This window comes from Dipodomys spectabilis, unplaced genomic scaffold (assembly GCF_019054845.1).
Source record: "Dipodomys spectabilis isolate Male_0828 unplaced genomic scaffold, ASM1905484v1 ptg000002l, whole genome shotgun sequence".
NCBI classification, from domain to species: Eukaryota; Metazoa; Chordata; class Mammalia; order Rodentia; family Heteromyidae; genus Dipodomys; species Dipodomys spectabilis.
The window spans coordinates 50,388,855-50,414,449 of NW_024870679.1; the positions used below are offsets into that span (position 1 = coordinate 50,388,855).

Consider the following 25,595-nt stretch of genomic DNA (forward strand, 5'->3'; position numbering starts at 1 on the left):
AGCAAAGCATTCCATGCAGAATCCTAAGGAAATCTCAGTCTCAGGAGAAAAACACCACCATGTACCAGGAATGTGCTCATTAGTCTAGGGGAGTGAGCAGGCATCTAGATCCTTTGAAGGAACCAGATCCTGGTGTTCAGGTGTGTGGTTCCTGAGCTATTGTGAGCCTTATTTAATATAATTTTATTGTTATTATTAAGGTATGTACATAGATCAGGTAATGACCGTGGGATATTTTATAGTTACCAGATGTGCAAGACCATGGAGACTTCAATACTCAGTCTATAATTTCACAGGGAATTCCACTTGAAAACAGCTTTTAATCCCTGGAGCACTATAAAAACCAGACCAGTTGTAAAAATGCCTATAAATATGGGGAAGTCTAAAATACAGCTGAAGGAAGCAGAGTCTAGTTGCAAAGATCTGTAATCCCAGCTACTCAGGAAGCTGTGGCAGGAGAATTATGAATTTGAAGCCAGTATGGGCTACATAACGACACTTTCTCAAAAAAATAAAATACAGTTTGAAATGAACATCCTAATTCCAAGTTCCTATGCCACAAGGGGAGAAGTATTATGTATCAGTGCCATACTAGGTACTTGATGTTATCTCTTCCTCACACCAGTCACCAAGAGGATATCATCCAGTCTCATGATTCTACATGTCAGCTGCATGCTGATGACCTCCAAATTATATCAAATCCAGCTCTCCAAACTCAGTAGCTAGTTGTCTCCTTCAATTGAATGTGTTATATTCTTTTTTTTTTTTTGGCCAGTCCTGGGCTTGAACTCTGGGCCTGGGTGCTGTCCCTCAGCTCTTCAGCTCAAGGCGAGCACTCTACCACTTGAGCTACAGTGCCACTTCTGGCTTTTTCTGCTTATATGGTGCTGAGGAATCGAACCCAGGGCCTCATGCATGCAAGGCAAGCACTCTACCACTGAGCCTCCTTCCCAACCCTGAGTTATATTTTTCTTACAGTTAACATGCTCAGAACCAAACTCCAGAATCACCTTCCAGAATCTTTCCTATTCCAAAAAATGGCAACCTTTTCCTTCTATTTGCTTGTCACTGGTGGCTTAGGCTTTTAATCCTACCAACTCAACAGGTTGAGATCAGAGGATCTTAGTTTAAAGCTATCCGGGACAGAAAAGTCTGAGATTCCAGTTAACCAGCAAAAAACCAGAAGGGGAAGTGTGGCTCAAACAGTAGAGAACTAGTTTTGAGTGAAAAAGTCAAGTGAGACTGTGAGGTCCTGAGTTCAAGCCCCAGAACTGGCACCAGAAACAAAAGGCAGATAGGATAGTGCCTACATGTGGTCTCAGCTACCCAGAAGGCAAAGATACGAGAATCATGGTCCAAGACTTGCTCAGACAAAAGCATAAAGACTTGAGGAGGTGTAGCTCAAGTTGTAAACCCTGAGTTCAATCCCTATTACTGCGGGGCGGGGCGGGGTGGGAGAAGAGGAAGAAAGTTTAGTTTTGCCTGTGATTTCACTCAGCCTTGTTCCTTTGAGCCTGTGTTGATGACATGTCATGATAAAGGAGCACATGGTGGAGAAAGCTGCTCACCTCTTGGCAGCTTGACAGCAAAGAGAGACAGAAGGGCCTGGGGTCCCAATATCCTTTTCAAAGCCATGCCATGTCCCTAGTGATCTGACTCTACTGAGACCCTACCTTTCAGGTATCAGTACTAGAAGTATCCTTCAAGTATCAGTATTAGAAAAATATTAGGGAATGGGAGTGTAGTAGGAAGAACTATTTAAGTGGCTCTGAATTTCTTCATCTCCTGCAGAGTCTCACTGCAAGACCTGCTGCTACCACCACAGGGGCGAGAAATCTTTTTTCTGCCAAGGGCCATTTGGTATTTATAACTTCATTCAAGGGTCATACTAAATTATCACTACAGGCAGACAGCCCTAGGCAGCAGACAAGAAGCATATGTATCTATCTCGCCCATGTACCAAATGATTCCATGGGCCTTATTTGGCCATACTGGAGGCTTCCCACCCCTGTAAGTTCTAATACCTTCCAGCAGTACCATCAGCTGGTTGCCAAGCCTTCAACACACAGCCTCTGTGGGATAAAGACACATAAGATCTAATTCATACGATCCACTTCCACATGGAACCAAAATGATCCTGTTAAAACACAAGATAGACCTTATCACTTCTGTATCAGAACTCTGTAGTGGCTATTTCTTTCTCTTAGAATGTGACTCGATCTTTCCTAGGTAAAGATTAAGCTTAGGAACTAACATATAAATTCTGGTTTTCTAAATCCCACTATTGTCCTTTTCATTTATTATTCCTATTGGATTCCATTTTTTTGGGTGCCTTAAATATCAAAGATCTTGTCTTGGACTCTTGGCATTTTCTCATCCCTTTATCTGCAATAATCCTCCCCCAAATACCTCTAGAATTTGTTTACTTCCTCACCTTCTCAGACTTTAGCCAAAATGCCACCTTCCCTGACCACGCCATTTAAAATTCTCATTCTATCCCCCATTGGCTTCCCTGGTCCTTTTTACTGTGTCATATTCTCTAGCTCTTCATTAGTGTTGACTACTCCAGATATTTACCTACTTGTTATTTGTCTGCCTCCACACAAGAGAAGGAAGACAGGATTTTTTAAAATCTATTTTCTAGAATATTTCCTAGAATCTATCACATAGTGATAGATCAGTAAATGTTTGTTGTGTGAATTAATGAATTGTTTGATAATTCTTTGAAATAGATGGTATTTAAATACATTTTAACGAATAAGTTGACTAAAAAGGGGCTGAGCAATTTACTTTTTTGTTCACAGAACTATATGTGTTCAAGCCAATATTTGAACCCTTCTATGTATGGTTCTAGACTTCCTACTAATCAACATAGTTTTCTCTTTTTTTTCCAAATTCACACTGTTGGTTTCATTGTAAATCTGAACAGCTACAATGTATACTTTATAAGGGCAGAATTTTGACTGCCCTTCACAACTATATTCATAGTCCCTAATATAGTATCTGTGGTGCATAAATGTTTGTTGAATCAACTAAGAATAAAGAAAGAGGGTATGAGTAAGAGATTTTGGTGCCAACCTTTAATAACAAACCCCAGATCCTTCAAGTATCAGTACAAGAAGAGTTTATTAGGGAATTGGAAGTGCAATGGTCAGGACTGTTTAAGTGGTGTCCACTTCTATCTAACCCTGAATTTCACCATCTGCTGAAGAGTCTCTCACTCCATGACCTGCTGCTCCCACCACATTGACTACAGAGAATATAGCTTCTTTCATTCTAAGTAAAAAATGATTGAAAAAAAAAAAGTCGGGGTTGGGAAGATAGCTCAGTAGTAGAGTGCTTGCCTTGCATGCATGAGGCCCTGGGTTCAATTCCTCAGTACCACATAAACAGAAAAAGCTGGAAGTGGCACTGTGGCTCAAGAGAGCTACCCTTGAGCTGAAGAGCTAAGGGGCAGTGCCCAGGCCCAGAGTTCAGGTCCCACAACTGACCAAAAAAATTAATTTATTAATTAATTAAATAAAAAATTTACAGAGGGCTAGGAATGTGGCTTAGTGGTAGAGTACTTGCCTAGCATGCATGAGGCCCTGGGTTCAATTCCTCAGTACCATATAAACCGAAAAAGCCAGAAGTGGTGCTATGGCTCAAGTGGTAGAGTGCTAGCATTGAGCTGAAAATCTCAGGGACAGCGCCCCACTACCTACCAAAAAAAAAAAGGTCATTAGAAAAGTATTACCTCTGTCTGTTCTTAAATGACATAAAGAGAGACAAAAGTCCTGGAACTAATGAGCTTATAGGAAGGTTGCAGGATATAGGCTTAATATAAAATTTCTTTTCTATATACCAACAATGAATAATTGAAATTTTTTAATTTATGTTTATGTGGTCCCAAGGAATCGAACCCAGGACCTTATGCATGCTAGGCAAGCACCCTACCACTAAGCTACATTCCTAACTCAATTGGAATTTTAAAACAGTATTACCAAGCATTGGTGGTTCACACCTATAATCCTAGTTACTCAGGAGACTGAGGTCTGATGATTGAGGTTTGGGAGAGGCTCAGGCAGACATACCTGTGAGATTCTTACCTCCAGTTAACCAGCAAAAAGCCACAAGTCATGACTCAAGTGGTAAAGTGCCCACTGTGAGTAAAAAGGTGTAAGGCCCTGAATTCAAGCCCTAGTGCTGGTACACAACCAAAAACATAATCCACATTGTCAGCCAGGCACCAAAAATCTGAAGATCACAGTTCAAAGCCATTCCCTAGTAGGAAAGAGATTCATCTCCAATGAAATACCCACAAAAAAGCTGTGGTTCAAAGTGGTAGAATGCTAGCCTTCAGCACAATAGCTCAGGGACAGTGCCTAGGGCCTGAGTTCAAACCCCAGAACCAGCACACACACACACACACACACACACACACACACACACACACACACATACACACACAATGTGCCATTTATATTAGCACACACACAAAAAAAGAAATGTCTGACAAATATGAATGTGTGACACATGTGTAGATAGATGCATAAAACTAGCTAAAAAATGGAATTCAGGTAATTGGAGAAATAGTTATGTTAGCGGGAAGTCTTGGTATTATTAAGATGTTAATTCTTCCTAATATGTTCTACCAATTCAGTGTAGAATCCCAGCATCTTATTTTGTGGATATCAACAAATCTAGAAAGGCAGAAAGAAGATCCAGGTAGCCAGCAGTACTGATAAAGGATGCAGTTTCAAGACTGATACAACCTGTCTTTAGACTCAGAGTAAAGCTACAATAATCAAGATAGCAGATGCTGGCCTCAGTTCAATGTTCCTCCTTTTCTGTGCTCAAAAATTTTCATCATCTTGCCTGGTGCTCACGCCTGTAATCTTAGCTACTCAGGAGACTGAGATCTGAGGATCGAGGTTCCAAACCAGCCCGAAGAAGAAAGGCTGTGAGACTCTTTATCTCCAATAAACCACTCAGAAAAACAGAAGTAGTGCTGCCGCTCAAGTGGTAGAGCTCTAGCCTTAAGCTTAAGAGCTCAAACCCCATGACTGACAAGAAAAAAAATAATAATAATCTCACGATCTCCTACCCTGATAAGCAAATGTTTGGAGACAACCAAATAGTCTGGAGAAAATTCAAATAAGTAAAAATGAAACTGTGATAATTCAGATAAACCTAAAAGTGATAGGAAAAGCAGAAGTTAAAGGTAAATAATAGCTTTAACTGACATTTATATAACCTTTTACAGAGTCTTCAGATATCCATTATAGCAATATTCATTGATCTTCCCATTAGTCCTATGAAAGTACATTATTACAACTATTTTAAGAGTCTTTCTTACTTGAAGTTACAAAACTAGTAAGAGAAAGAGCTACTTATTTACTTATGTATTTGCTGGTCCTGGGGCTTGAACTCTGGGCCTGGGTGCACTTCCTGAGTTCCTTTTTGCTTACTTGCTAGCACTCTACCACTTGAGCCACAGCACCACTTCTGGCTTTTTTTTTTTTTGGTTGGTTGTGGGTCTGAACTCTGGGCCTGGGCGCTGTCCCTTAGCTCTTCAGCTTAAGTCTAGAACCCTACCACTTGAGCCAAAGTACCACTTCCAGCTTTTTCTGCTTATATGGTGCTGAGGAATCAAACCCAGGGCCTCATGCATTCGAGGCAAGCACTCTACCACTGAGTCACCTCCCCAGGCCCAACTTCTGTTTTTTTTCTAGGATTAATTGGAGATAAGAGTCTCATGGAGGAAGTGGCGCTGTGGCTCAAGTGGTAGAGCACTAGCAGTGAGCAAAAAGGAGCTCAGGGACTACACCCAGGCCCAGAGTTCAAGTCCCACGACTGAGGAAAAAAAAAAAAATCTGATGGACTTTCCTGCCTGAGATAGTTTCCAACTGTGTTCCTCAGATCTCAGCCTCCTGAGTAGCTAGGGTTATAGGTGTGAGCCATCAGTACCTGACTGGGGGCTAGTTATTAAAGTTCAGTCTTCTTACTTTTAAAGTCAATCATTCTCTCTACCAAAGTGAATGTTTTGTGAAAATAGAAGAATGGGTTTTGAAGTCAGCTTTTTCTTGTCAAAAGTGAAAATAATAGACTTATCTTTAGAGTAAAGCTTCTTTAAGGGTGAGCAAGACCTCAGCAAAATATTTTTATAAGACTTCTACCAGTATAAAGCAGTTGAGCTCATACAAAGTCTAAGGGTTTGTTGATGAGGATTTAGAACAATAGGTAGAAAAAAGATAAGTTTGTTTTGTTTTTTTTTTGGTCAGTCGTGGGACTTGAACTCTGGGCCTGGACGCTGTCCCTCAGCTCTTCAGCTCAAGGTGAGCACTCTACTACTTAAGACACAGCACCACTCCTGGTTTTCTGGTGGTTAATTGGAAATCAGAGTCTCAGGGACTTTCCTGCTAGGGCTGATTTTGAACCATGATCCTTAGATCTGAACTTCGTGAGTAGCTAGGATTACAGGCATGAGCCACTAGCACCCAGCAAAGATAAGTATTTTAAGTATATGTTTATCCTCCAGTCAGCACAAAGATTCTTTGAAGCATCTAGATACCCCTTTTTGTGTAGTTTTTTTGTTTGTTTATTTTTGGTCTAAGACCTGGACTCAACTCAGTACCTAATGCTTTTGCTCACTGGCTAATGAGCTCCCAACTAAGCTACACCTCCAGTCTCTCTTTTTGGGTAGTTTTAAGAACTACGTTTGTTTTTGTTGTCATATCCTGCCACAATAAACAGATAGCAATGCTGCCATTACAGTACCGTGGCTTTTGGAGGCTGGTTTTATAGATAACAGTATAGATCTCTCTCTTTTTTTTTTTTTTCTTGTGCCAGTCCTGGAACTTGAACTCAGGGCCTGGGTGCTGTCCTTGAGTTGTTTTTTGTTTTGTTGTTCTCAAGGCTAGTGCTCTGCCACTTGAGCCCCAACTCCACTTCCAGTTTTTTAGTGGTTAATTGGAGATCAGAGTATCACAGACTTTGCTGCCCAGGCTGGTTTGGAACCCTGATTCTCAGATCTCAGCCTCCTAAGTAGCTAGGGTTATAGGTTTTAGCCACCAGCAACCAGCTAGATCTTATCTCTTTAGTTTTCCAGGGACCATTTATTTCAGCTGTTGGCATCAATACTCTGGATGCTGCATTGTCTGAGTAATTCTCACAGGTGGTGACTACTTTGTTGATGATGACCAAAAATGCAAATGTTACCTAGGCTATATAGTTTTCTGATGATGTTAAATTCATCATTTAAAATTTTAATAGTGTAGTTGTAGAACAGTCATCAATCTTTGAACTGTATCTCTTCTTGGACTCTTCTACCCCCCACAGCACTGCTTTGCATGATTATGTAAAACTAGGTTGGATTATTAGATCTACTGCCAGGCTCCTGGTTTGTTCTCAGTATGTTAATTCTCTTGTTCTTCTACTACAACCCAGAAAAAGGGTGTATTTTTATTTTTATTTATTTATCTTTTTTGGGTTGGTCGTGGGGCTTGAACTCTGGGCCTGGGTGCTGTCCCTCAGCTCTTCAGCTCAAGGCAAGCGCTCTACCGCTTGAGCTACAGCGCCACTTCCGGTATTCTGGTGGTTTATTGGAGATAGGAGTCTCACAGTCTCTCCTGCCCGGGCTAGCTTTGAACCGAGATCCTCAGATCTCAGCTTCCTGAGTAGCTAGGATTACAGGCGTGAGCCACCAGCGCCCGGCTTTATTTTTATTTTTTATTTTTTGGTTGGTGGTGGGGCTTGAACTCTGGGCTTAGGTGCTGTCCCTCAGCTCTTCAGCTCAAGGATAGCACTCTACCACTTGAGCCACAGTGCCACTTCTGGTTTTGTTTTGTTTTTGTTTTTGTTTTGTCAGTCGTGGGGCCTGAACTCTGGGCCTGGGCGCTGTCCCTCAGCTCTTCTGCTCCTAGCTAGCACTCTACCACTTGAGCCACAGAGCCACTTCTGGCTTTTTTTTTTCTGTTTATGTGGTGCTGAGGAATCGAACCCAGGACCTCATGCATGCAAGGCAAGCGCTCTACCACTGAGCCACCTTCCCAGCCCTTTGTTCCTATTTTTAAAGAAATGAAAGTTGGAAACAAAATCAAGTTGGAGCAGGCCCAACTCTTGAGTCTGTGAGAGTTGTCTGTGCAGAACAGGCTAATGCTGGGAGAACATCCTTTCAATGAAGATGAAGGAAGTGACCAGCCTGAGGCAAAGCTAAACTGTAGTAATATCAGCTCCAGCATCCTGATCAGATAGGAACATGGCCTGTACAATGGAAGATACTGAACTGACCACGACAAGACCTCAGAGTGAAGAAATACTACAAAAATCCAAGCAGGTCTCTTTTCTGAAAATGAGAGGACATTGATAGTGCTTTAGAATATATACCAGATGGCTAGACAAAAGCTGTGGTAGAAGCTGTGAGAAAACCCACAAAGAGCAGAGCACCAGTGATATCCAGAGTGGAATGGATGGAGGAAGACACTGGTGGCAGTGCAAGAAGAGCCAGCAGACAGGGAGTAGCAGGGTCAGAGGGACAGCAGTCACAGGAGACGAATTATCCTTAAGGAGAATAGTTTACCTCTTGGAATTGGAGAAGAGCTAAGACAGTATTAAGTATTTCTTACACAAAGGCTGTTTCAGATGAAAATTGAAATGGGAAAGTTTAATGAACAGAGTAAGATCACAAAGCATCTTCTTCTGTTTCCAAAGTCATGTCACTGTTAAGAAATAACTAGTAAGTAATTAAAGAAATGTATCCTTATTAAAGAAGGACAGTATTGGAGAAGCAATGAGGTCTATGCTGAAGGTCTCCTCTGCACATTCCTACAAGTCCCCCCAGAATGGTAATATTGGCTAGCTTTGAAAATGAAGTTTGATTTCTGTCAGGCAATGTGCTGAGTGTTACATACATAATCTTCTTTTTCCATGATCAGTGGTTTGAACTCTACATCACTAAATTAGCACATAAAAAGGGAGGGGGCCGTAGTACAGGGACAATCTTTGTTCAATCCTCTCTGAAATGGTTCTAGAAATTAGACTGTCAGTTACAAGATGCCTACAACTCATTTGTAGTTTCCTCAGAATAATCTTCAAGGTTCTTTCCTCCCCTTTCCCCTTTCACACTTCCTGTTCATTTTCCTAGCCTCAAAATCCATCATCTTTACCCTGTTTCCTCCCTGCAGCTATTGCTACATTTCTCTTATCTCCCTTTAGAGCAAAAGTTCCTAAAAATAGCCTATGTTCTATGACTCCAGATCCTCTCTCATCCTTCATCTGAAATCCAGTGGAGTCAGAGTTGCACCCCACACTCCAGTAAAATGGCTTCAGAGAGGTCAGCAGTGACCTCCATATTACCAAAACCAAGTGTCAGTCCCAGGGCACACCTTACTGGCCTGCTGTCATATAGCTGGTCCTAGTATTCATTTAGAAACATCATCTTCTTTAGCAAGGGGGTCATCACACATTCCTGATTATTTTTCCCGCATACCCACTGTTTTTTCAGGCTCCTGTGGTGCTGCTCCTTACTTCCTTATGTTAACCTCTCATATGTATCTCTACCATCAGTCAATATATTCGCCTTTGAGGCTGAATTCAGCCAAACCAGGTACTCAGAGCCTCCCATTCTGATTGCCTGCTTTTACCATCTCCTCTTTCCCTTAGCACTCTGTGGTGCTTCAGAGGCCTGTCACCACATCCTGAGAATTGTGCCGTTTCCATTGCACACAAGGAAGCTGAGAATCAGATTTTCCACCACTTCTCATTCCAGATCCTATACTCTTTTGTTTACAACCCATTGCTTCGCCTAGTTCTTCAAACTTGGCCCTAAGTAAAGCAGAGGAGTGAAAGTGAGGTTCCTTCTTTTGGGTTCCAGTCTGGCTGTCTGGATTTCCTCTGTAGAGCACATGTGGTTTACACTCTTCACCCCAGGGGCTTGGTAGTCACGTTCTCAGCACAATGGACGCTCTTACTGGTGAAATGCTAACTCTCCCACAATGAAAGGCCAGCTGCAAAGTGGGAGAAGAACAAGGGCTAATGATCCCATCAGACATCTGTGGGGCCTCCTGGCATTTGGAGTGAGAGTGCCTTAGAGAAACTAACAATTCTGGCCTGAGGGAGTTGGCGACCATTAATCTTGGTGGTTTTGACCGCTGACTGCCCTTGAGGTCCCAGCCTGCTGTATGACTCAGAATCCCCAACACTCCCCCTATTCTTCTCTCACTGGGACAGTTAGGAGGCCATGTCTAAGGCATTTTAATTTGGTAATAATTGACATGGCCCACTGTACCCAGACTTGCTTTCTAAATGATAGTTGGTTAGTGTTCATCATCCTTGATATTTGACTACCTTGCATTGCTGTGGGAAGGGTTATCTTCTGCCTCCCCTCCTTGGTTCTGGCTTTCCCTCCAGCTGGCTTAGTGTTCTCTCCAAATTGGATGCCCAAGAGGCCCCAGCTGATCCACAGCCATTTGAACACCCTCTAAGAGCTGAGGGTGTAAACTAGGGAGAAGAAAGATATGGCCAGAGGTTTGTGTATACATTTAGTACTACAACACTCGGTGTTAAACTGGGAAGTTGACCTCTATCTTCCAACTTCTTTGGGAAACTTTTGGGAATTCAGAAAGACCACAGGAACTCATAATACAAGTTGGGCAAGAAGAGGGTGGGTGGTCTTAAAATGCCACAGCATTTGTGTACAGACTTTCAAAAAGAAGGGTGAGGCCTTTATGGCCTCCTTCTCTACCCATCTCTGGCCACATTCACCACTCCTATGCTGCCACTGGGCTCTGTGCCATCTTCTGTGATCATGTTGCTGGTAGTTTCATGACAGTAGCTCCCGCGTGGTGTTAGAGAGAAGTGGGTGCAATTGCAGTGCCTAGTCCTTACCAGCTGCTCGATCTTGGGCAGGGCGCTTCATCTTTCTGAGCTTCATGTGCAGATTAATAATGCACAGCACCCAGACTCACAGTGTTGTTGAGAGGAGTCGCTGAAAGCTGTCCAGAATGCTTTAGTCACTGCCTAGTCCAAAAGCTTCCAGTAAGCTCAGTAATTGCACTGGCGTTTATATTTCATTTCTAAAATACAGCTGTTTACATAAGAAAATATTGTTTTTCTTCTCTTAGAATCTTTGACTTTCTTTTGCCTACCAAATAAAGTCCCAGCTTGTCACTCAGCATTTGCATTTCAGACTCTGGATTTCTTTGATAGCAAAGACTAAACTGTTGACTTCTAAAAGAACTGTGGAAACAGATGAATTTGTCTATATTCAATAAACAGCTATTTATGTGAGGCCCTGGACTAGGACACCAGGAGTGAATCAGACAACACCTAACAGGTTGTGGCATCATCATTTCTGGCTCCCCAGTTCAGATACTTATCCACCCGGACCTCCACCCCAAGTCCCTGAAGAAAGTAGCATTTAGAGCCAATTTGCCATTGAGCCCAGCTCATTTGAGCAGCTAGGCTCCAGAGAGTTGGCAGTGGGCCCAAGAGTGGGGACAGAAGTTGGGACTCAGATCTGGCAGCAGGCCAGGCTCACTCAGGTGCCCCAGCAGGTGGGGCCTTTAGCCCTCATGGTCACTGGGCCCAGTCACTGAAGATGTCTTGGTCTTTTCTAGACTGTTTGGAACAGAGCTGTAGTGAAGGATGACGACTCCAGTTCCACACTGAAACCCAATGATGTGGGGTGGCCTGGTCATAGCCATATAGCAGCAAAGTCAAGTTTAGAATACAATCTTCTGAAGTGTTTGCAGTCTCTGTCTGTGGCTTCCTGAGATTGCCTGGTCTGCAATGAAGAGTTCAGGGATAATGTCAGGTTCGTTTCACTTTTTAGGAAGTTATGGAGGTCCTTGGGTGCCTGTCTATGTGCTAGGTGCTGGAGATAGGGAGGAAATCAGACTTTGATCTCAAGAAAGTACAGTATTTACAGGGAAACATGATACCAACAATTACCCTCATTATGTCAGTGATGGGCTTGAGTGTGTGGTGTGGATGGAGGGGCAGGGGGTACAAAAGCAGAGAGGCACTTATTCCAATCTGTGGCCAAGGAAATTATTCCCAGTGAAGTTGTCATCTGAATTTAGTTGTAAAGACCCAAGAAAGGGACTGAGTTCAGTCAGAGAACAGGAGAATATCTTCACTAAAAGTCAGGGGTACATCAGTCTAATAACACACATTTATGCATCTCTATTCAGACCCTGTAAATGGTTCCCACTAGATGGGTCATAGAGGGGTAAAATGAATAAAGACAGCCAGGTGCTGGTGGCTCACACCTATAATCCTAGCTATTCAGAGGGCTGAGATCTGAGGATCATGGTTCAAAGCCAGCCCATGAGACTCATCTCCAATAAACCACCAGAAAACCAGAAGTGGCTCTGTGGCTCAAGTGGTAGAATGCTAGCTGAAGAGCTCAGGGACAGCGCCCAGGCCCAGAGTTCAAGCCCCATGACTGACAAAAAAATAAAAATAAAATAAAGACGGGAAGCTAGACATGAAGAGACATGCCAGGCACATGAAAAACGCAGTTGCTGTGGCTGTCAAGGCCTAAGCATTTCTGTACTCCAGCACTCCGGATGGCCATCTGCTGTTATCTCATCCAGGAGAAAGCAGCAGCAACAGTTGGTGGTGAACACGTACACTCATCTTTGGATGAAATCTGAAAGAAGTTTTATGAGGCAGGGGCTGAACAATAAGGGGGAAAAAAACCTCAAAACATTAACAAAGGCTCACAAATGGCAGAAGGAAGGGCAGCTACTCAGGGTAGAAAAGAAAAACATTGAATGTCTTGGGTATATTTCCTATCTCCTTCCTTCCAGGCAATCCTGGAGTTGGTGGATCATATCCCTAACTTCTGCTGATTGACTAACATCTGGCAGCAGGATAGGGTAGAGCATGGTGGACTGGTTAAGAATAACCAGTCAGAAACTGGGACTGGATTGGAGTGTTAAGGGATTGGGTAGGATCATTGCCTGTAACTGGACTATTGATGTCTGGACTATAAAGTATGAATGGAAGACCCAGGAAGGTGCCAAGGCAAACTATCCTGAGTCCAGGACTTACTATAAGTAGAAATAGCAGGTAGCAAAGGCAAGAATATAAGTTCCTGTCTAGTTAGAAGAAAGGCATGTATGAACACTAGATAGGCATGCTTATGAACTATTTTCTTTTGACCTTAGGTCTCTGGTTAGTTTTGAAAAAGCAAGCACAAAGTGAGTCCATCTCCTCTTACTTGCATAGTTTTTTCCAACTGCCTCTGAATGATTTACTCCTTGCTATGACCTCTCATCACCAGGATACTCCCAGGGTGTCGGGGAGGTCTCTTCTTTTTGGGGTGATTCCCACTTGGCATTTTTGCTTGTTGTTGGGAAGGCATGTCCCAGTTGGCATATTTGCCCAAACATAGGGCCCACAGATGGGAATCACTCACCAGACATAGAGGGGAGATGGTATGGTAGATGACAGTGTAGAGGATGAACAGCCAGCAGTGGTAAAGATGGGAAATCCAATATCGGGTTCTTTCAGCAGTCTGGGTCCTAAGAGGGGAGTCCCAGGAGGTGGATTGGACCTGGGCTGGGAGAAATGGAGAGGATCCAGCAACCCTGACACTCTCCAGTCCTGGGTTTGGGCACCAGATGTAAAGGTTGCTGAAAAGAGACCACCACCAGGCAGAAAAGAATTTATTTGAAAGAGCCAAACTGCTGGGCTGCACTATAGAGTGTAGCAGCTTAACTAATGGCAGAGGGAGATGATATAGGAAAGGGTAAGAAGGAGGTGTGGGCATAGCAGATAAGGAAGTCCCCCAGGCTCTGAGGGACCTCCCACTACCTTCTAGGTGTGCACTGACCAGTTACCTAGTGGTTAGGGGTGATGGGCAGGGACTTCTAGAGAGGGCCCCCTTCCCCCAGTTTTGTACAGGGAGAGAACAAAGGGGAAGGAGGCTACCTGCTGTTTTGCATGAAGAGAAAACAAAAGGAAGGAGCCATTTTTTCATGGGTGAACCTAACAGTAATGATTTCCTCAGAATCAATCATGCTTATCGCAAAGAATCTATGTGAAACTGTGTGTTTCTTTTACAAATTCCATTGAGGGGGCCTTATTTGGGGAATTTTCCATCTCTAAGGCTTGGAGTAGAAAAGTGTCTGAAAAGTGCTAACTGTAGGGAATGAAGCTTTCTTCAAGAATTTAGTCTCTTCAGGAAGTAATAACCCACGTGCTGCTCAGTGCCTGGCAAGTTGTGACCTTCCTTCTCTTCCCACAGGCCTGCTGAGTTAGCCACCAAGTACGCAAACTTTTCAGAGGGAGCTTGCAAACCTGGCTATGCTTCAGCCCTGATGACTGCCATCTTCCCCAGGTAAGTGCTTCTGCTTCCTCAGCTGCCTAGACAGTCTGGTCTGTAGCCCGAGAATCAGAAACCTGGCCTCTTACGGCGTATATTTTTCTGAGGAAGCAAGGTGATGCCTTTTGTGTCTAGAAATCTACACGTGCCTGGAAAGGACTTTGCTTTTGGCAGTTACACCTAGTCCCACTCAGTGCCTTCACCATACCTATCCATCTGAGTCTTGGACTTGCACTTGACAGGGCAGCTTGTTTTGGAGAATAATAGAAGGTAGGTCACCCCACAGAAGCTAAGTATCTGGATCTACCAGGCAAGGCTGCCAAGTGGAGACACACTTTAGTCCTAGTGTTAGTGATCAAACAAAGCTTAGACTAACAGGCTTTATTTTATTTTTTTTATTTTTTTGGGGGGGGTCCAGTCGTGGGGCCTGAGCTCTGGGCCTGGGTGCTGTCCCTCAGCTCTTCAGCTCAAGGCTAGCGCTCTACCACTTGAGCCACAGCGCCACTTCTGGCTTTTTTCTTTTTGCTTATGTGATGCTGAGGAATCGAACCCAGGGCCTCAGGCATGCAAGGCAAGTGCTCACAGAGCCACCTTCCCAGCCCGACTAACAAGGCTTTAAAGAGGTATATCCAAATAAAGCAAAGAAAGCCAGGTACCGGAGGCTCACATCTATAATCCTAGCTACTCAGGAGGCTGAGATTTGAGGTTCAAAGCCAGCCCAGGCAGGAAAGTCAGTGAGACTCTTATCTCCAATAAACCACCAGAAAACCGGAAGTAGCAAGCGGTAGAGCACTTGCCTTGAGCTGAAGAGTGCAGGGACAGCGCCCAGGCCCAGAATTCAAGCCCCATGACAGACAAACGAAAAAAACAAAACAAACAAAGCAAAGAGCAAGAACTACTTCCTGAGGCTGTCCAAATTTAGCCCTTCCCACTCTTCTATTTTGCATTCTGGAAGTCCTGATTTCCTTGATGTCGGACTTGCCAAAGGAATCTCTGCCCAATCAAATATTGCTGATGGGCTTTACTCTGTTGACCCTCTTCTTTCTTGTCTGAAACCTTGGTGTGGGAAGGGATTGAAGATTTTAAATTGTCTTGTCTTGGAATGCCTTGAAATGTCAGGATTACTTGCTTCCTTCAGAAAGTGATGGAAGCTTGTGACTCTAGGGGGATGAGGAAGGCTGTCCAGGACCCTTTGGGTATTAGGATATAGCACTTGGATCATTGGAAGGAAGAGTGCTGAAGGTGGCTATGCCCACTACAGGAAGGACTTGCTTCCCACCGTTAGAAGGCCAAGGTTAGGCACACAATATGCTTGCAAAGGAATGCTGTTCAGGATATTGGGTTGGATGCTCACTTTCTTGTCCAATAAGCAGTTCCACTTAGCTTCTTGTATAAAGCAGAGGTTATACTGCTGGGTACCTGGTTCTTGGGTAGAGCTCTCTTTGTCCCCGATCTGCCTCTGAATTGACTCCAAATGATTTGCTTCCTCTAGCCATTTACTAGACACCTCTAAAAGTATCTGACATTTTTTTAATGTTTTTACAAGCCTATAGAGCTCTGTCCCGTGGGTCAGACATTGAGTTTTCCTTGACATAAACACAGGACCTGAGTTTCTTCTATTTTTTCTTTTTTTTTGTTGGTCGTGGGGCCTGAACTCTGGGCCTGGGTGCTGTCCCTCAGCTCTTCTGCTCAAGGCTAGTACTCTACCACTTGAGCCACAGCACCACTTCCAGCTTTTTCTGCTATGTGGTGCTGAGGACTTCATGCATTCAAGGCAAGCACTCTACCACTGAGCCACCTTCCCAGCCCCTTTTCTACTTTTTCTAATTGAAAGTAATTCAAACTATGGGGGAAGAGAATGCAAATAATAAAAAAAAAGAGTAAACATACTGTCCCTCCAGACCTCTTCCCTAGAGACAGCTAATACCATTACCATAAATGGGGATGGTTTCCATAAATGGGAATTTGTTTTTATTCCTAAAAGTATATTCTAGAGATTATTGCATTACTACTAAGTATAGCTCCATCTCTTTTTCTTTTGTTGTTATTTTTTTTTTCTTTCTGGTGCCAAGGATAAAATCTAGGGTCTATTCCTAAGCTATGCCCTCAGCTCCCTCTATCTCATTTAAAAATGAAGGTGATGTACAGAGGGGTTACAGTTACACAAGCCAGGTAATGAGTACATTTCTTTTTGGACAGTATCACCCATCTTGTATCCATTTTTTTTTTTTTTGCTGTTTAGTTTTTTTTTTTTTTTATTGTGAAAATACTGTACAGAGGGGTTACAATTACATGGGCAAGATAATGAGTACATTTCTTATTAAGCATTGTAGCCTCCTCCTTTGTTTCCCCTTCCCATCCCTTCCCATCTTCCCCCTACCCCCCCATTTTTTTGAGTAAATACCTAGGGGTGTAATGATCAGGGTCCTATGTTATGGGTACATCTGACTTGATAATATACAATTGTATAGTTATGTCATAATTTTGTTAAAAGCAAGATTTATTAAAGTTCAGTTTATATACAGTAAATTTTACTATTCTTTGCAATTCTGAGTTTTGACAAATGCATTCTTTGTGTAGCCACCACAACATTCCATCACCCCAAAAGATTCCTGTGTTCCTTATTTTTTATAGTGTTTTTGTAGTATTTCCAGAATTTCATATGGATGGAATCATATAGAATTGTAGTCTTGTGAGTTGATTCCTTCCATTTACTGTAATGCTTTTTCCATTCATATATTTGTTATGTATAACTTTTTTTCTTTTTATTAATGAGTAGTAGTCTGTTGTATGGAATACAGTCCATTTACTCAAAGGTTAAAAAAATGTATTAATTCCAGTTTGGGCATGAAGAAAGTCACTATATTATTTCAAGTTTTTGTTTGGACATGCATTCTTTTTCTTTTTTGGCCCTGGGGCTTGAACTCTGTGCCTGGGCACGGTCCCTCAGCTCTTCAGCTCAAGGCTAGTGTTCTACCACTTGAGCCACAGCTCCATGTCTGGTTTTCTGGTGGTTTATTGGAGATAAGAATCTCATGGACTTTCCTGCCCAGGCTGGCTTTGAACCACAACCCTCAAATCTTGTGAGTAGCTAGGATTATAAGCATGAGCCACTGGTGCACAGCTCCTCTTCCTCCTCCTCCTCCTCCCCCCACCCCCCCAACCTCCTCCTCCTCCTCCTTCTTCTTCTTCTTCTTTTGAAATAATTGGGGCTGGGAATGTGGCTTATAGTGCTTGCCTAGCATGCATGAATCCCTAGGTTTGTTTCCTCAGTACCACATAAACAGAAAACAGCCAGAAGTGGAACTGTGGCTCAAGTGGTAGAGTACCAACCTTGAGCCAAAAGAAACTCAGAGACAGTGCCCAGGCCCTGAGTTCAATCCCCAGGACTGGCAAGTGGGAAGGGGGGGGGGAGAGGGGGAGGAGGGGAGTGAAGGAAGGAAGGAAAAGGAAAGAAGGAAGGAAGGAAGGAAGGATATATTGTGAAGGTGATGTGCAGAGGGGTTACAGTTACATAAATCAGGTAATGAGTACATTTGTTTTTGGACAATACAACCCCTTCCTGCATCCATTTTTTTTTTTTTTTTGAGTAAATACCTAGGGGTATAATGACCAGGGTCCTATGTTACAGGTACATTTGACTTGATAAGAAATTGCTGCTGGACATCAGTGGCTCACACCTGTAATCCAAGCTACTCACCAGGCAGGCTGAGATCTGAGAATTGTTGTTCAAAGCCAGCCCAGGAAGGAAAGTCTGTGGCTCAAGTGGTAGAGTGCTAGCCTTGTACCAAAGAAGCTCAGGAATAGCACCCAGGCCTAGAGTTCAAGCCCCAAGACCAGCAAAAGAAGAAGAAGGAGAAGAGAAGGAGGAGAAGAAGAGGAGGAGGAGAGGGAGGAGGAAGAAGAAGAAGAAGAAGAAAACAAAAAAGAAATTGCCAAAATGATTTGGCAGAGACACAGCATTGTGCATTTGTGTTCTTCCCCTAAGAGTATCCTCCTTTGGTCTCACTGTGTGTGTGAATGAATGCCTGGAGTACCGTGTAACTTACAATGTCCCAGTATATTTTAAATCTCACATATGAGAGGAAACATGCACAAATTGATTTCTAAAATGATTGTACTATTTTGATTCCTTACCAGTATGAGAGTCCCACTTGCTCTGCATACTTGCTATCATCATTTTAATTTTAGCCATAGTAGCTCACTGTGCTTTTAATTAGCATTCATGTGCTTATTTTCCATTCTTTATCTTTATAGAACTGTCTGTTCCAATCTGTTGCCATTGTAATGGTTGTTATCTTAATGAATTTTAAGAGTTCTTTAAATATTCTAGATTAAACCTGTATCACATAAGTGATTTGCAATTTTTTTTTCTTACTTGTCATTCTTTTAAGTATGTCTTTCACAGAGTTGAAGTTTTTAATATTGATGAAGTCCAACTTTTCAATTTTTTTTTTTTATTAATTGTGCTTTTTCCCTAGTCTACAATCAGAGGATTTTTTTTTTTTAATTGCCGGTCATGGGGCCTGAACTCTGGGCCTGGGTGCTGTCTCTCAGCTCTTCAGCTCAAGGCTAGTGCTCTACCACTTGAGCCACAGCCCCACTTCCAGCTTTTTCTGCTTATATGGTGCTAAGGAATCGAACCCAGGGCCTCATGCATGCAAGGCAAGCACTTTACCGCTGAGCCACCTTCCCAGACAATCAGGATTTTTTTTTCCTCTTATTTTCTTATAGAATTTATATAAGTTTAATTTTGACATTTAGGTCAGTGACTCATATTAAGCTATTTTATTTTATTTTATTTTTGCCAGCCCTGGGGCTTGCACTCGGGCCTGGGCACTGTCCCTGGGCCTCTTTTGCTCAAGAATAGCACTGTAGCACTTGAACCATAGTGCCACTTCCAGCTTTTTCTGTTTATGTGATGCTGAGGAATCAAATCCAGGGATTCATGCATGCTACGCAAACACTCTACCATAAGCCACATTCTCAGCCCCTTGAGTTAATTTTTTTTTTCCAGTTGTGGGGCTTGAACTCTGGGCCTGGGTGCTGTCCCTGAACTCTTAAGCTCAAGGTAAGCACTCTACCACTTGAGCCATGGCACTACTTCTGGTTTTCTGGTAGTTGATTGGACATAAGGGTCTCACGGACTTCCCTGCCTGAACTGGCTTTGAACTGTGATCCTCAGATCTCAACCTCCTGAGTAGCTAGGATTACAGGTGTGAGCCACCGGCGCCTGGTTTTGAGTTAATTTTTATAAATAGTAAAATGTGAAAAAGTCCTCTTTTTTTGTTTTATCTTATTGTAAAGGTGATGTTGAGAGGGGTTACAGTTACATAAGTAAGGAAACAATTCTTATAGAACTAAGATTCTCTTTTTGTACATCAATGTTCAGTTGCTGTAGACCATGTGTTACTATATCCTTTCCCTATTTCTTGACATATTTGTTGAAAATCAGTTGAACATATGTGTGTGGGTTTTGTGTTGGTCTATGTCTATTTTTGTACCAGTATCATACACAACATGGGCAATCTTGTCATCTGTTATTGAAGAAAGTTTTCTATCTTCCTTTCCAATCTGGATGCCTGTTACTCTTTTTGTTGTTGTTTGCTTGCCTTACTGAAATGGAGTAGATTCTTCAGTATAGTATCAAATAGGCACATTCAGTTACATCATTAACTATCTTGATCAACTCAACCTTCAGGTCCTCTTCTAGTTGAGGGTATAGTAAGGTGGGACTGAAAATTCCAGCCCTCTAATTACAAGGTTCCTTTCCCTACCAGTCAGTCCTCATCCTGTTCAGAAGCCCATCAGAAGTCACCTCGTCAGAACAAGACATTCCAAGGACATTGGTGTTATGTGCCTTCCTTATTTGGTTGGTTGGCTTGTGGTATTAGAGTTTAAACTCAGGGCCTTGTGCTTGTTAAACAAGCACAATACTACTTGAGCTATGCTTCAAGCTCTGTTTTTGTTTTGTGTTTGTGCCAGTCCTGGGCTTGAACTCAGGGCCTGAGTGCTATCCCTGAGCTCTTCTGCTCAAGTCTAATGCTCTACCACTGAGCCACTGCTCAACTTCCAGATCTTTTGGGTAGTTAACTGGAAATTAGAGTCTCACAGACTTTCATGCCTAAGCTGGCTTCAAACTGTGTTCCTGAGTAGATAGGATTATACACATAAGCCACTAGCACCCAGCACAGCCCTGTTTTTTGCTGGTCATTTTAGGATATGGTCTTGCTTCCCTTCTGGGCACCCACCTGAGTCATGATCCATCTACTTCAAGCTTTCCATGGTTGCTGGGATGTCAGACACCCTACTGCATCCTGCTTTCCTCAGTAGAGATGGAGTCTCATGGACTGTTCTGCCAGGGCTGACTAGAATAGAGATCCTACTGATCTCAAGCCTCCAAAAGCTAGGATTATAGACATGAGCCACAGGTACCTTGTCCTCTTGTTTTCTTCTATTATCTTTACAGTTTTACCATGGTATATAAATTATTACTCCATCTTTTTGTTTTGTTTCATTTTTTGGTGTTAGGAGTGAAGTTGAGACCTAGATTTCTTTATTTTGTTTTTCTATGTGGGTAGCTAGTATTTCTTACTATTTTGATCAAAAAATACTAAGTCAATCCAAGGTTTTGATTTATGTAGCTTCAATATTTTGACAGAAAAGGTCTTGATGCAGCTGTTTTGATTTATGTGTTTTGACATGACAAAAAAAATCCCACTTTACATCTTAAGTTTTCTGTTTTTTAAATTATTATTAAATGTTGCATAAACCATACATTCTCTTCCTAATCCTCCCCCCACCCCCACCCCAAGGCCACATAGTTACTGACTCCCATACCTGGGCACAGACAGGAACAGACATTTTAATGGAATAGATGCCAACATGCCAGCCTGTCTCCTAGCTCTGGAGGCCTGCTGCCAGCCTGTTCCCTTCCCTGGCAAATGCTCCTTTCTTCCCTCCCTTAAGCCTTGACTACCTAAATGCACCTTCTTCTAATGAGAGAGAGTGGGATGGCAGCAGATCAAAATGAGCACCAGAATTATTGATTGCTTTTCATCTGTTTGGTCTCATGGAGTAAAGTCTTCCCTTCCCTTCATCCTTATAGATGTATCCACTTACTCTTTTCCTCAACCTGTACCATCACAATGCCTCACACATAGCTCTCTTATTGTATTTGTAATGTTTTAGTGTCATTTCTTCTCCCATAGTAGGTTGTGAATTTCTTAGCATGGACTTCATTGCTGTCAGCACCTAGCTGAGCATCTAGCACATAATAGAATTGAATGAAAGAATGGATATTAATGAATGGATATAATTTGTGCTCTTAGGATATTGAGAGACTAAGTGCTTAAGAAAAGTTGATAAAGATACTCCACTAATGGCTTTCAGGTAACTCTTAGAGTTATTGAAAAAATATTATCTTGACATATTCTATAAAAGATTTGGAGACAGAAAGTTCTCATAACTTTTTCACTATGTAAATAGGCTGCAGAATCTTGGAGATGTCTGAGCATTTCTGAGCTCATTAGTCAAGAAAATGAAATGATCACATCTCGGGAATGAGCACCAATGGGAGAGGAAAGGCTAACAAAGTGAATGAGGATGACTGTGGTCCACATAGTTGATCTTCATGTAAGAAAATAAAACAAGGAAACCTGCTGAAATGGTTTTTGTTTTTTTGGGGGGGAGGTCCAGTTGTGGGCCTGAACTCTGGGCCTGGGCGCTGGCCCTCAGCTCTTCAGCTCAAGGCTAGCACTCTACCACTTGAGCCACAGAGCCACTTCCGGCTTTTTTCTTTTTACTCATGTGGTGCTGAGGAATCGAACCCAGGGCCTCATGCATGCAAGGCAAGCTCTCTACCACTGAGCCACCTTCCCAGCCCCTGCTGAAATGGTTTTAAGAAAGGAAAGTGGAATTAGGAAGAATGATAGAAGAAGTGATCAGGACACATTGTTTACATGTGTGGAAATGTCACAATGAAACTTCCCTTGTACAACTAATATATGCTAGGGAAAAAAAGAAGGAAAAAGAAAATGAAATGAAGTAATCAGTTTGGGAGCTATAAATATTAGGTCATTCCAGCAAAATTTAATTCTAGATCTTAGCAGTCAATTCTGTTTTGTGTGTGTGTGTGTTTTGTTTTTTTGGTCAATCGTGGTGCCTGAACTCTGGGCCTAAGAGCTGTCCCTCAGCTCTTCAGCTCAAGTCTAGTGCTCTACCATTTAAGCCACAGGCTACTTCTGGCTTTTTCTCTTTATGTAGTGCTGAGGAATCAAACCCTGGGCCTCATGCATACAAGGCAAGCACTCTACCACTGAGCCACCTTCCCAGCCCCTCAATTCTGTTTTGTCAGTGACTTTTCCTGTAGTTAGATAAGTTTTTATGGGGTTTTTGTTTGTAACCTAGAGTAGGTCATAATAAATACTTTAAATGTTATTTTAGGGGAAAAAGTTATTAAAAAATATTATGTCATTGAGAACCTGAATTGACAGACTCCATTTTCCTAGTTATACTTGGCTTCGTCAGTTGAGTAGTTTTTTTAGATGGCAACCTCAGAAAGCCCTGAACAACAGTTTCTGTAGAAAACATAGCCCTAATCCATATTGTGGCCAAGGTGGGTAGTAACAGCAGCCAGTTCAACCATACCCATTACCATCTACTGAGCATTTACTTTGTATCAGATTCTGTACTAAGACTGTCCTTTTCTTCAGTTTTAATCCTTCTACAATCAGATGAGATAGGTATTTTTTAATCTAGTTTTAAATTGTAAGAAATGGCAGCACATGGGGCTGGGAAGTTGGCTCAGTGGTAGAGCGCTTGCCCTGCATGCCTGAGGCCCTGGATTCGATTCCTCAGCACCACATAAGCAAAAAGAAAAAAGCCGGAAGTGGCGCTGTGGCTCAAGTGGTAGAGTGCTAGCCTTGAGCTGAAGACCTGAGGGACAGCGCTCAGGCCCAGAGTTCAGGCCCCACGACCGGACCCAAAAAATAAAAAATAAAAGAAATGGCAGCACAGAGAAGTCAATCAATTTTCCTGAGTCCACACAGATAGGAAGAGATGGAAGTGGATTTTGAACCCAAGCATTCTGAACACAGAGCCCACATGCCTAACTACTATATTCTACCTCTCACAGTTCCTGTTTTGTGGGCAGGTGGCTAGTGGACAAATTATAGTTTGACCAGATGACTAGTGATAGCTAATGAGGTGTTAGTGTAGAAATTGTTCCCCTTTCCTAGCTCAGAGGAAAACCATACTTCTCTTAAAATATGCTTTGCTTTAGGAAGGCCAGGGTTTGTGATGTGTATCTGTGATTCTCATACTGCTAAGGAATTGCTGCCATGGTCCAAGCCAACTATGTTCCCTAGAGTACAAGGATGGCTGTTGAGCCCTTGCAGAGCTCCCAGGCAGGAAGTCTGGAATGTTGACACAGCCCCAGCTGCCTGTTTTAGGATACTTGCGTGAGAAGGTACTGGAGGCCTATTGCACTGCCCTGGGGGCTTTGAAATCTATGGGCTTCTGGCCAGAGTAGTTGGGTGTCTGGTCTCTCCACATTCCAAAGCCCTTCCCTCTCTTCCTTTCTAGAGAAGATTACTGGGATTTTTATCAGTCCAACTTGAGGAAAAGATGGTAAGATTGCAAGGCCTCCTAGATAAGCTTTGTTCTGTACCACAGAGAGCAACATAGCACCATCCTCTTCTCTAAATATTCAGAATCACTGTCTTTCCAGATGAGAAGCAAGATGAGCACAGCTATCTCTGGCCAGGAGTTTGATAAGAACACCCCACCGTTGCTTTCTCTACTTCTCTATGTCCCACTTTGAATCTGTGTAGTCTACCCTCTGCTCTTGTTCAGATCAACAAAAAGCACTTACTGACAAATGCCACAGGTAGATAGACATGCCCCTTTTACAATGCTCTTTCTCTCTTCTTTGTCTACACTCCCAATACTCCACTGAATCTCTGATGGGTTCTTTCTCAGTTTCTGCTACAAACAATATCCTCCTACCCATCTACCCTGTACTGTTGGTAGCTTCCAGGTTTCAAGTTGGCCCTCCTCTTCTCCCTATATTAATTCAGCTAATATACAAGAGGTGGCCACTCTCAAATGTTTCTCTACTGGTCTCTAACCTAAAGAAATCCTTAGCCAGGTGCTGGTAGCTCATGCCTATAATCCTAGCTACTCAGGAGGCTGAGATGTGAGGATCACAATTCTAAGCCAGCCCAGGCAGGAAAGTTCATGAAGATTCTTTTCTCCAATTAACCACCAGAAATGGCACTGTGGCACAAGTGGTACAGTGATCACTTTGAGCTGAAGAAAGAGCTCAGGGACAGCATCCAGGCCCAAAGTTCAAACCCCACAACTGACAAAAAAAAAAAAAAAAAGAAGAGAAAAGAAAGGAAGAAATTGTGCTTCCAGCTAGTTAGCTCTACTTGGATGATTTCAGTGCATTTCAGATTTATCCAGGTGTGGTAGTACAATGTACACCTGTCATTCTAGCATTGAGAGGCTAAAGCAGGAGACCAGGGTGACCTACATAATGAATTCTAGGCCATCCTAGGCTACATGAGGAAACTGTCTGGGGCCTGGGGGGGGCGGGGAGGAATGCAGTTAAAAAACTCAGACTCAACCCCAAATAGCCAATAAATCAAATTAATCCACATTACTGGTTTCAGTACATGATACTTCTGTCAAAAATCTAGAAGCTAGGGGCTGGAAAGGTGGCTCAGTGGTAGAGTGCTTGCCTTGTATGCATGAGGCCCTGGGTTCGATTCCTCACATAAGCAGAAAAAGCTGGAAGTGGTGCTGTGGTTCAAGTGGTAGAGCACTAGCCTTGAGCTGAAGAGCTGAGGGACAGCGCCCAGGCCCAGAGTTCAGGTACCAAGACTGACAAAAAAAATAATAATAATCTAGAAGCTAGTCTTTTTCCTTTCCTTACTCAGTCAAATATCCAGGCAACCGTAGAGTCTCAGCATTTCTGTAATATTGTAGTATATCAGTTCTCTGAAGTCTGTCCCTTGCCCTGTACCCAGTCCCTTGAAACTCTCCCACTCCTCAATAACCTGGATCTTCATTCTTTTTACTAGTTCTTCATATCACCATTTTATTTAATCCCACTATTTCTCCAATTCCTTAAGGAAATTGCTACAAAAACAATCTAATGATAGTAGTTACCATTTCATTTACTTAATGAAGTGCTACATATTTTTCAAGATGCTAGTATCAGCATGTATAAAATACCTAAAATTTCCCTCCTAAAGTCTTACACCCTGCAGTGGAC

General features: G+C 42.6%; 1 protein-coding gene across 3 annotated transcripts in view; it reads left to right on the plus strand.

Annotated features, from left to right (window-relative positions):
- Positions 1-25,595, plus strand: part of St3gal3 (ST3 beta-galactoside alpha-2,3-sialyltransferase 3) — a 193,256-nt gene that overhangs the window by 90,364 nt on the left and 77,297 nt on the right. For all 3 annotated transcript variants that reach the window (XR_006147704.1, XM_042681871.1, XM_042681883.1), the window contains one exon: positions 14,237-14,329. Coding sequence is in view for 2 of the 3 variants with exons in the window: in XM_042681871.1 (XP_042537805.1) it covers positions 14,237-14,329 (93 nt within the window). In the remaining variant the exon portion in view is untranslated. The remainder of the gene's footprint in view (positions 1-14,236; positions 14,330-25,595) is intronic.